A 12,247-nucleotide genomic window follows, 5' to 3' on the forward strand; every position below is an offset into this window, starting at 1 on the left:
CCTGAAATTCCTCCACCTCTTCCCCCGACATTGTGTGCACCCAGAGGAGAAAAATCACTATAATCAGGCAATCAGAGAAGGCAGCTGGGCTGGGAGGAAACTAGCATTGAACTTCACTTTTGTTTTTTAATGGTCTCCTAATGGCATGGTATTTGGTTATGGCCACACCCTTCTTTGCCCCCTTCAAGCTCTCTGTGGGAACATGATCCCTTCTAGCCAATCAATATGGTTTGTTGCCCAGGCCTGGGGAATTGGGTCTGAGGTGGTCACGTGCCTCTAGTTGAACCCAATGTAATTCAATCAAGGGAGTGTTGCTGAAGTACCAGGAGGAAGAAATCCTTTTTCTGTTAGGTATCTTAGTTATGAGAATATAGCCTGTAGATCCCACAAAGACCCCACCGAAGGAGGCCTGCGTAAGAGTAAAGACAGGAAACAGAGAGAGCAAGGCGGCGAGATGGCCTCCTAATGCCTAATGCCTAATGCCTTGACTCTACTTCTGCCAGCATCTTGATTCTGTCCCAGACCCTTCATCTCTCCAAGTTTCATCTTGCTGACACGCCCAAGGGGACAATGGTGTCTGTCCCCCAGGGCTGCAGATGGATAACACGATGCCAAGTGCCTAATACAACACTTGGTACAAAGCAGGCCTTGAGGAGACGATGATGTCTGAAAACAGGACTGAAGAGTGTTCCCTTGTTTTCAGGAAATGAAAAGATTTTTATACAGCACTAAGTGCTCAAGTGGATTCTAGGGTTTAGAACGCTCTGGTATGGGAGGGGGTGTCAGGAGACTACCAGCTCACTGAGAGAGCAGACACATGACGCCCACAAAGTCCACATGTACGCAGCACTTTCATTGCCAGAGGGTTTTGTTTTTCATTTATTCTCTTATTTTACAGAATTGGCCTGGGCAGGGTTGGGGTGGGGCCCCACCCATTGCTTACAACAGCCTAATATCACCTTACACCTTCTCATGCCATGTGCTCAAGGGCAGTAAAAGGATCTGATGGACAAGAGATGAAAAAGTCACTAAGATGAAGCTTTCTATTTCCAATTCTTATCTAAGCACACCCATGAAAGAAGAACAACATCTTCCCTTCTCTCAGTGTGGGTTTTTAAATCTATTTCTTGAAACAATTTTTATTCAAGTATGCTTTTTTATCATCATATGGTTGGTGTACAATATCTTTACAGACTAATTGAAAAATGGACCTATGATGCTCATAGCCTAAGGAGGCTGGAACAAACTGAGATACAATTTCAATATAAGCTAACAAGTGAAAAAGAAGTGTTACTCATTCTCTTTTGAAGTATAAGGCGTGAGCAGTTAAAACACTGATAACAATTTGGGGGCATTTGCTGATTCCTCAAACACTTAGTCTGAGCAAGAAATGTAAGGATTTAAAAACACAATTTTTAGAGTAATCCTCTGTGGTTAGCAATGTCATGAGGTCTAAAGGTGGATATTTACAAACAAGACTCACGGAATAGCCTGAAATTGTTTGGTGGGTTTGGGAGGGGGAAAAACAACCAGCTATCTGACAAGAAGTTTCTTGAACACTCCCGTATCCTCTGCAAGATGCAGCCCCAGCGAAGCGAACCTGCCCAGTGCCTTGTGACAGATTGTAATTCTGGGGACAGAGGATCCAAACTCACAAAGGCAGGCGAGGCTGAGACTAATAAATCAAAGGAAACTTCAGAAAAGTTTCAGAGGCTGCTTCCCCTGCCTGCGAGAACTACGACTGCCTTATCTGGCTTCTGTGAAAGGGAAAGAATCATTGGAGAGCCAGAATTAGAAAAGGACTTGCTTTTCATCAAGTCTCTCCCTGTCTCAGCCAGATAAAATGGCCTCTGGGGAGCCTTCAGGAAATGCCCCAAGGGAATGACAGCTGATATTAGCCGAATGGGTGAAAAGAGCTTGACAGAGAGGGACATATTTGGCTTTTTTTTCATCTGGGAATTTAACCCAAGCATCTTCGACATTGATCCTCAGGGCAGTCTTGCACTTACAAGGCATGACCACGAGGTGGCCTCATTCCACAATCGGGTCCCCACGATCCAGGCTGTGGAGGGATGGCTTTTGTAAACAAGTTCTTTCTACCCACAGGCTTAGCTGGGGTAACTTGCAAATAAGAAGTTCAAGTCCCCAAAGCTTTAATAAACTTAACAGGGCTTTAATTTTACCGCGGGAGCCACACTTGAAAAGGACATCCTCTCCTTGGCTACCTCTGCTGTTAAGGATGCCTCCGGGTTTGCAGACCAAGCCAGGAGCACAGGCTGCACTCGTCCTGAATGAGATGCAACGCTTGTTTCTTTCCTAACGCGCCTTGTAATTTGCACATGTGTCACAACGCCTTATTTTTTCTTATTAATGGGTTTGAGTGTGCTTAACACCACAAGCCACACATTGCAGAGCCAAGGATTAGACCAGGTTCTCTTTATTTTCCTGCCAATTGTCAGATAGCGATGTGGCGTACAAGGGGCTCCCCCCACCCCAACTGGCTTTTTCTCTACCACCCCACTCCTTGCATCTACCCAACAACCAACTCCTTGTCTCCGTCTGCCAAGGGGGGGGGGAAAAAAGACATAGCCTGGTTTCTCATTGGAGAGCTTGCCTATCGAGCAGCTCAGTTATTGAGATTAATAAGCTGCCAGTTTCCAAGGAAGACTAAGAAAACTACAAAATTAAAGTGCACTGCAACGTGAAATGCTGCTGGTGGCCAGGCGGGATCATGGTGTCAAAAAGGCAAGGTAAAGCTATAAAGTAAGGCTGAGCTTGAAAGGCTAACCTAAAGGTCTCATTAATTTCCATGTTGCCTCTGATGAGAATTTAGAGGGGGCATAATGTTTTGCAGTATGGAAAAATCAGGCTGCCTATTGATTTGAAAAGTGCTAGAATGCATTTGGTTTCCTCAGAAGGAATTCTAGTTTTAAACCTCACTCAGAAACATAAAATAAAAAATAAAAAGATAAACAGGTTCCCTTGGTTTAGTATTCTCAAGCTCAGCTTGCCGGTGATTTTGTCAGGAAATTAACCCTTCGGTAGAAAAATAAATCTGAGAACAAGTTTGGAATAGTCTTCAGGTTCAGCCTGGTGATGACGTTTCAACAAATGTCGTTGCTTCTCCATGAAAACCTTATTTACTAAAGGTCTTGCCTCTAGATTCCCAAATAAGGCATCCAGATTAGGCTAACCTTACTTCATCTTGAAGACAAAAAGTATGGTTTCTGGAACCCTGACCCCAAAATCAGCTTCCTTGGATGCCACTCATCAAGTCCAATGTGCTCCCCCGCCCCCCAATACAGTTTCCATTCAACAGTATTTTGTATTAGTTTCAGGCGGACACTTTATAAAGTACATGATTGTCAATTTTTTATCAGAGCACTTTTCGCAACTTCCCTCTACGGGACCAATGGTGACACTCTAAATGTGACCCAATAGTCAACCACCCTATGTGTGGCCACTTGGCGTCCTCGTACCAGTCTGGTAAGGCCCTGTTTGGAAGCTAAAAATTCTATCCATCCTGGAGCTGAACAGGCAGCCATGCTTCTTATTCTGGACTATCAGTTTGCTCTCACGTTTTACCATCTGCAGAGCATTAAAGCTCTGTAAATCAGCTCATGCATATCCAATACTGCCATGGCCACGGAGCCGCAGGGCCTCACGTTCCCCGTCCTGGTTGCCACCAAACCTGCACAGCTGCAGAGAAGGGTCCCTTCCATCTTGACTGGCTTATGATTTTGTCAATAACTAAGTCTAGGTCCGGCAACAGACTGGAATTCATCCCGTAGGCAAGTGGGTGCCTTATGGCACAATGTATCAACGTCACCCTGTCCATGGCCTGGGCAAATTAATTTGTTTGCCATCAGGGTAAGCATAGTTTTGTTTTGTTTTCTAGACCCAACAGCACTATCACATGGTCGTTAAGAACACTTGGCATCTGGTAGACCCAGGTTTAAATCCCAGCTCTGCCATGGACTTACTTGGAGACCTGTAGGTAACAGCCTTCCTGAGCCTCAGTTTATATTTTTTAAACACAGGGATAGTAACATACACCTAAGAGAAGGGCAAGAGGCATTAAATGGGGCCATGTATGTAAAAGGAAGTGTCAACAAAAAATACTTGATAAGGAAAGTTGTGATTCACAGTTCTGTAGGATCATGTAGAATAACCATTAAGTTGAAGCAAATTTTTGGAGAGTTTTTTTTTTTAAGAGACAATTCAATTGCTGAGAGCTTTGGATGCAGTAAATATGCTATTACCTGTAAAGGCAGGAATTTCCGTGTTAGAATTATTACTTTTGAAACAAAACAGGCCTGGCCAATAACAGCTGTACTTCATCCACTTGTGGCTTGGTAGACTTTCCATGTCTAAAACTGAACTTTTGTTTCCAACTCTCTGCCCAGCCTCCTAAGTCAAAAAAATTGGTCTTTGCATTCACGCCTACCTAACCTACACCTCCCGTTCTGGCAACCACTAATCCCTCCTGATCCTACTTTCAAATCAGACCCCCACTTAGGGGGGTTCACCTTCTTGCCACATTGGTGGGAGGAAGCCAGCAGCCATGGGCAGCTGCGCGGCTCCTAATGGAAGCCAGGACACATTACCTTTCACCTCTCCCATCCCCCCGTTCTCCAAATTGGACCTTTGAAGTCTTGCTCTACCTCTTGCTTCACGCTCCATCTGTTTACTACCTGGCAGCTACCACAATTAAATACAAAACAAAACAATGAATTATTTTATTCTCCTGTTTAAAATGCTTCAATGACGTCTCACTCTTCTTGGGGTAGAGTCCAAAATTTTTAACCCAAGCCTTGCACCGGCCTGCCCTTGCCGGTTCTTTAGGTCTGAAAGGCTCTTAAAGCCTAATTAACACCTACTCATCCTGAGGGCTTCGCTGAAATGCCAGTATTTCATGGGTCTGGTTTCTCCGGACCTCACAGAGCACTCTCCGCATTTGGGGCTCTTGTCTACTCATTTGTTTGCATTCTGGCGGTAGCCGGCCTTAAATCTCTGTCAAGGTTACAGCTCTGCTTTTCTTTTCTTCAGGCTGAGACTTCCTTGCCTGGCACATGAATGTTCTCATACATATTTCTTTCTCTTTTTTTAAAAAACTAAATTCTATTTATTTATTTACTTATTTATTTACTTATTTATTTATAGAGGGGGGAGGGAGAGAAACATCAACGTGTGGTTGCCTCTTGGGTGCCCCCCAGTGGGGACCTGGCCCATAACCCAGGCACGTGCCCTGACTGGGAATCAAACTGGCAGCCTCTTGGTTCATAGGCTGGCACTCGATCCACTGAGCCATACCAGCCAGGGCCATAGATGTTTCTAGATCACCCTAGTTGGGTGGCTGAGTTGGTAGAGTGTTGTTTCTTACACCACGAGGTTCGATCACCAGTCGGGGCTTACATAGGAACGAACCAGTTGATGTTTCTCTCTCTCTCTCTCTCTTTTCCTTTCTAAAACCAATGAACATATCCTCGCCAAATGAAAAAAATATTAACCAAATGGAGGACCATTTTAAAAAGCAACCTGCACACGTATTTGTAGCTAGAGGATCTTGGTGGTTAAAATGAAGGCTTCGGGTACGTCAGGGCAGCAGCAAACTCAGGGACGTTTTGTCCTGCTTAGGAATTCTCTTTACTGACCTGCGGCTGAGATAGATTCTGCGAGAGAAGCTTGCTTCAGCAAAATGCACAAAAGAAGAAAAGGAAGGTTCTGTCACTGAGCTACTTTCTACTGTTTAGGCAAGAGGTGCTAACTTCAGAAACCCCCCAAGAAGCAGCTGGCCAGGGAGGTTCCTGACCCTGTCACTCTCAGGAGAGGGAGGAGGTAGGTAGGCGATACTGACCAAGAACCCCATGTGGCCTGTGTTCTGAGACCTTCTGTGAGTTGGCTGGAGGGAAGATGAGAGGCACAGTGACTTTGTTACACACCACGTTACAAAAGACAGAAGAGACGTGCAAGTAGTTCCTTTACCCTATGTTTGGTTTTTCTTGGACAATGTTACGGTTTAATACAGGAATTGACTGCTTCTGGGAGTAGAAATGTATACGCATTATTTATATGATAAACAGTGATGTCGAATTTTTCCTTACATGCTTTGTGGTGTGTAAAACTCCTAATTCGTGCAGTCCTAGTTTCCTGGCCATGCCTCCTCAATCAGCGCCTCTCATCCCACTTGCCATAGAAAAAAGAACGGAAAAAGCACAGTCCGCAGAAGATCTCGTGCGCTTCATTAAGACTGATGGGGACATGAAGAATCAATGCAGAGAGGCAGGGGCTTGCTCCTCGCTGGCCTGAAGAAACACAGCGGACTTGGCTCTGACTTTCTGGGGGTGGCAGAACGTCTGTCATCATGTCCCGGTTATGAAATCCTTCCATCACACCCAGAAGTTGTATGAAGGAGGCTGTCTGTAAATTTCCATTGCATTTTCAGTACAGAGGACGCCAGCGCAGTCAGCCTCTGAAATGTCCTGCCAGCAACAGTTTTTCTCTCCTGGATGTGGTTAACTCAGTCCTTATTCCAGTGGGAATCCTGGTGCGGCATGATGGCCCTAAAAGAAGAGCTCCCAAACCTACGCTTCCTTTTGTGGGTAAGAAAATGACGCTATTAACCTCACAATGTTTCGGCATTTGAATGAGTGACTTTACTCAGTTCTAGTTTCCAAAAATGCAGGAAAAGCCTGTGGGGAATGGGAACAAATAACATGCTACAGGGTGGAATTTTTTCCCCTACTTATTTACGAGACAAACTCTTACTCATCCTTCAAAACCCAGCTCAAACAGCCCCTCAGCTGAGGAACATCTCCTGATGGTCCTGGGAGAGTTGATCGCTTCTTATCCTCCCATTAATGTATATCCCACATTATCCCTTGTTTATACACCTCTCTCCTCCTGTAGCTTGTGTGACCTTGAAGGGCAGGATACACGTTTTAATCATTATCTCCCCAGTACCTAACATAGGCCTTGGTAGACACAAGGGACTCACTACAGAGCTGCTAATAAGAGCCCAAATGAATAGTACTTAAAAGAGAAACATAAAGCTCAACAGTTGTATTAATTACTGCTGAAGTTTTCACACACGAGACCAGTTGCACACCCAAGTTATATATATTCAGTTCCATGAATGGCGTTTCAAATATCTGCTGACTTCTGTTCCCTGTGTTTGATTTCTGGTAATAGCTCCATCCTGAGGGTCTGGTGTTCTCTCATCCTGGGACCTTGAATGTCCTGATCATTGAACATCCATATGCTGTCCTCATTTGTTTTTCCTTTCTTATAGGCTTCAAGATTTTGACAATCCTATTTCCTCCCCAGGCTTTGTCTCTAACTTCCTCCTCCAGAAGCATCATTGAGAAGCCCTCCTCCTTGGAGAAATGCCACATATTCAGACAATCTGCAGAAGGACTCGACAGGCCGGATCACAAGGTCCCAGGGAGCTTCCTTTGGGAACCCAGAAAGGTGATATGCTTGGCTTTGCTGGTCCTCTCTATTAGATCCTTGTCAAGACAACACTTTATTACAGATGGCTCAAAATAAATCACCTGGAAAACCACTTGATTCCATCAAAAGCTGGGCGATGGGACATATTATGCGGTGTACACTTTCTTATCACCAAGGGGAGAAATCTTAGAGCAGAGCAACCACGCTGGTGGAGCTTTCCCCGGACATGTAACAACTACAGTGACACACAGAGGTTTGGGGTTATTCATCCATCAGAAATCTCGCTAGCTTATTTTATGTGGAGCCACCAGAGGCCCATCTCACGTGGCTAACCGTTTACCATTTCCCTGACCCCCAAGTCCTCTTACAAGTCAGTTTGCTTGGTGACATCTGGGTTCTGCATATTTAAAAGGGTGATAATAACGCTTCCTTCTGCCCTCCCTGGAGGGCGTCAGTCTTGACTGAGACAGGGCGGGTACAATAAAACCTGGTTGTTCATGGTCATGATGCCCTCCCCTCTCTGCCTTGCTTTTCTACCACAGCTGCTACATTTCTCCTTGCCTTTCTCCCTCTCTCCCTCCTTCTTCACCTAGTCCACTCTCTGTAGCCTTTATGTCCAAAACCTATTTTTTCAAACAATAGTCTGTTAATATAAAAATAGGCTGACTAGTGCCCAATAAATTCTATGGAAGTTCCTAAACACAAAGAGGAAAAGACAGAAAGTCTTATCCAGCCTTGAAGGCCACCATCGCAGATGGAAATATCCTGAGTCAAGCCTGGTAGACCAGTCGGCTTTCAGCCTGGAAACCTTCCAGCAGAGCTGTTTGTTAGCGGGTTACTAAATCTGTGCAGATGTTTAAATATTCCGATTACATATGATATATGCGGAGAGTTTCTATTGCCTTTACACCTTTTAGGCCTTAGAGATAAGATTGTAGGCATGGTTAAAAATAACCTGTAATCATCAGAAAATAGAGTGACTACAGTGACAATGGTGTACAACATAGAAATGTTCATGATCTCGTTAAAACAAAAAATATTATAGATAAGAAACAACATGCTATTCAGCCATAAAGAAAGAATAAAATCTTGCTATTTGTGATAATGTGGATGGATCTTGAGGGCATTGTGCTAAGAAAAATAAGTCAGAGAGAGAAAGGTAAATACTGTATGATCTCACTTATATGTGAACTCTTAAAAAACAAAAACAAACACAAAATCATAGATACAGAGAACAGATTGGTGGTCACCAGAGATGGAGCATGTAGGGGGTGCAAAATGAGTGAAGAGAGTCAAAGGTACAGGCTTCCAGTATTCCATACTTGAAAGTTGCGAAGAAAGTAGAACTTCAAAGTTCTCATTGCAAGAAAAAATCTTTTATAACTATGTTATGGTGATGGATGTTAACCAGATTTAGTGTGGCGATAATTTCACAATATATACCAGCATCAAATCATTACATTGTACACCTGAAACCAACATACTGTTATCTGTCAATTCTATACCTCAATTACAAAAAGGACCTTTCCTATTAAAGGCAAAAATGCCCTGGAAAAGAAAAAGACAGAGAAACAACAAGAAAATCTATGGCTTGCAAAAGTGTTTTCAGCTCAGTGCAGAAAATTCATTGGCCATTACCTCAAAAGTTATAGATTACATCTGTCTTACCTCACACCTAAGTACTTACAAGGAGAAGAGCTAGTATTCTTCTGTCTGGCCTTTAGAAATGCACAGTTCTATTCTCAGTGAGTTCTTTTTTTTTTCTAAATGTGGCTAACATATTTTTGCAATTAAAACAAGACTGGCCACAAGACTAGTAATACATAGGCCCTCATTAAACCTAATGTAAACCCCTCCCCCACCCAAGAAAGAAAAAGTTTACACAATATGTGAGAACTTTTGGAAAGTTCCACAGGAATTAGCCCCTTTCTCGATTCAGTGTCCATGCTTCTTCCAGACGAGGAAACCTTAGCAGATTGGAGCACAGAAACCAAGACAGTGTCTGGGGACACCGGGATGGAAATGCATGCAGGGCCCACTACATCCCCGCCGCCACGCTGTGACCACACGCCCTCCTTCGGGCTGTTCGGGGGGGCTTGGTTTGGGAAGGCCAGAAGCGATGGTAAGAAAAGGACAGAAACAAGGACAAAACCAAACAAAGCCAGACCTGAAGATCACTTTGAAACTCTTCCCTCCCCACATACATGCCGCCCCTCTTCCTCTTGTTTGTTTTTATACATTACTGTCTGCCCCTCGGGCATCAGACTGTTAGTGTGTACGGGAGGGATTAAAGCGAGACGGCTTGTTGGATGAAATATAAATTAAAATGATACTTCTGTCAGTCTGGAATCAGGGATTGTTTCTCAAGGTCTCCCCAAACACTTAATTTCAAATGAGTCTTCATTTATTACTTCAAGAAAGGCCAAATGCATAATTTATCAGCAGCTTTCAGTCAATATACCCTTATAAGCATGTTTCCCATGAGCCTCTGAGTAAAAGTATGTTATGCTAATTCTATTAGTTGGGTACACAGAGCTGTCTAAGAGAGTAAACAAGCATTAAAAGGAGACACGTGTGAACAAAGAAATACCTATCAACCCATCACCCGGGGTCAAATTACCCAGGGAATGAAAAGAAGGATGTAGTCTTTGTCCCATTATTTATGCCAAGATGTTCTCCCCCTCGGCCTCTCTGAGACGCCCATGTGGCTCCATGTGGGTGACTCAGGTAGGGATACCAGCATGATCGTCACTGGGGACTTACCGGGTCTCCAGGGGCACGTTGCTGTTTAGCACCCAGCTGTCCTGAAGCTGAACAGACTCCGGCGTGGTGGCCAGGTCATTGGGCGCAGGGGCCGGGGCGTGGATCTGACTCCGCCGATTGGTCAGCGAGTTTCTGTTGAGGGAGTTGGCGGAGGAGTGGTGATGTGACAGCGTGTGGTTGTGAGGGGGTGGCAGAGGGGGCCTCAGAGTCGACTGGCTGTGGTTCGGAGGGCCTGGAAAATGAGGAAGGAGAAACGACCATCAGTCAGTGACTCAGATGACAGCGGCAGACTCCCTGCAAAACGGGGGAGGAGACCATTGCGGAACGTTGGCAACGAGAGAGACACAAGACCGCACAGAGCATCCCGGTGTTAGTTGTTAATAATAATATGCTTTCGTTTGCCTTTACCCATAGACATCAGATGAAGAATGAGAAACCAGGTTAGCCAGAGCAGGCTGGTCAAGGCTGGCCCGTGGGATTATTCGAGCCATAGTCATCCTGCGGTGAAAGTAACGGGACATTTAAGGCTGATCATCCCTGTAGCAAGTCCCTGTTCCATTTCCTGGTAAACCAGTAAACCGCACACACTCTATAAAACTATTCCTTTTTTCTAAAGGTATTAAGAATAGGGTATCCTCAAAGCCACGGAGAAGCAACTTGAAGCACCTGCAGGGGTCAGCTGGGAAAGGAGGTGGGCCAGGTGTCGGACCAAGGTGAACTGCAGAGGGGAGGGCAGCCCTCCCGCAGGCCTGTGCCCACGTGCCCACAGCGGGATTAGGGCTCAAGGCCACAGATCTAGTTTTTGTAAGAAAGCTCAAGGCCTGCACTTTTAGATAAAAGATCCCATTTTTTAAAATGTTGACAATTAACTAAAAAAATGTGTATGTATTTCTGTGTGTGTTATATATATACACAGAGAGGCACGTATGCATTTTTTGTGTTTCATGAGTCAACATAAACACACCTGTGAGCACACTCGAATCAGGGGCGTGGTACCATCTCTCTGCTGAGAGACAGACCCCAAGGACCCTGTCTCTGCGGAAGGTCAGGGTCATGGCCTTCAAGCCAGGGCCCCGCCCCCACACTGCATCCTGTTTTCCAATCTCGAAACCCTCCAACCTTGCAGGAAAGACGCAGAACTCTGCCTCTGTACGGATTTCCCTGGACCTGTGACCACATGCGACAACCACCCATGGGACGTCCCCAGCAACCCGTTCTCCAGCCACGCGATGAAACACTTTAAGCGTAATGAACACGAAAGTAGTTCACCGTGCAGTGGAAGCCTGTAACATGGTCTTCATGGCTGCCGAAATGAACGCGGCTTTCGATTTGTATCCTTTAAGAAAGATTATTTTTGGAAGCCTCCAGTCAAGGTTGGCCGCTCACCAGGGGAGTGCCGAGCCTTGTCATTTTTGGCCCCTGCCAAATTTTAGAATCCGCAGCCCCTGCTGTCCTGGCGTTACGAAGTTGGCTCAAGTCATTGAAATGAGCAATTTGAAACAAATTTCAACTCCCTACGACCTTATGTGGCTGGGCTACATCTCTGCAAAGTGTAACGGACATTCTGTGGCCCCCGTGACGCCTGCAGACACACATTCGGAGGAAAAGACAACACGTCAAGGAGCTACGGGGTTTGGAGAGCAGCGTGACCGATGACAACGAGGAAGAGACATATGGAGGAAAGTGGCCCATCGAAGTGTGAGTCTCTGGGCTGAAATTACTTGCGGGAATTTTTTTTTTTTTTTTTTTTTTGGTGTTCAGAAAAAGACAGCTAAAACTAAAACCCAAGGGGAAATGCCACTGTACGGTGGTGTAGATTTTAAATCGCGTCCTCCAAATGAACCTGTAATTCGCATTTTACATTATGCACCAGTGACATTTTAAATATATCTTTGAGGGAGTTTCATAGCCGGAGCAGGCTATTATATTTCCTGGCATTGTTGTCTGTCTAGTAATGTATTATTATATAGTTATTTAGCATTTGTCTCGTGTTAGTGGAAAGAGGTGAGAAAAGGGGGTGAAATGATGTAAT

At 44.9% G+C, this 12,247-nt stretch overlaps 1 protein-coding gene across 2 annotated transcripts in view; it reads right to left on the reverse strand.

Annotated features, from left to right (window-relative positions):
- The window catches only part of TENM2 (teneurin transmembrane protein 2), an 831,811-nt gene that overhangs the window by 249,485 nt on the left and 570,079 nt on the right, over positions 1-12,247 (reverse strand). For both annotated transcript variants that reach the window (XM_054568075.1, XM_054568074.1), the window contains exon 4: positions 10,216-10,447. In XM_054568075.1, coding sequence (XP_054424050.1) covers positions 10,216-10,447 — 232 coding nt within the window. The remainder of the gene's footprint in view (positions 1-10,215; positions 10,448-12,247) is intronic.

The sequence above is a fragment of the Pteronotus mesoamericanus genome, unplaced genomic scaffold, assembly GCF_021234165.1.
Source record: "Pteronotus mesoamericanus isolate MK-2021 breed Mesoamerican mustached bat unplaced genomic scaffold, CSHL_Meso_final contig_2, whole genome shotgun sequence".
Classification (NCBI taxonomy): Eukaryota; Metazoa; Chordata; class Mammalia; order Chiroptera; family Mormoopidae; genus Pteronotus; species Pteronotus mesoamericanus.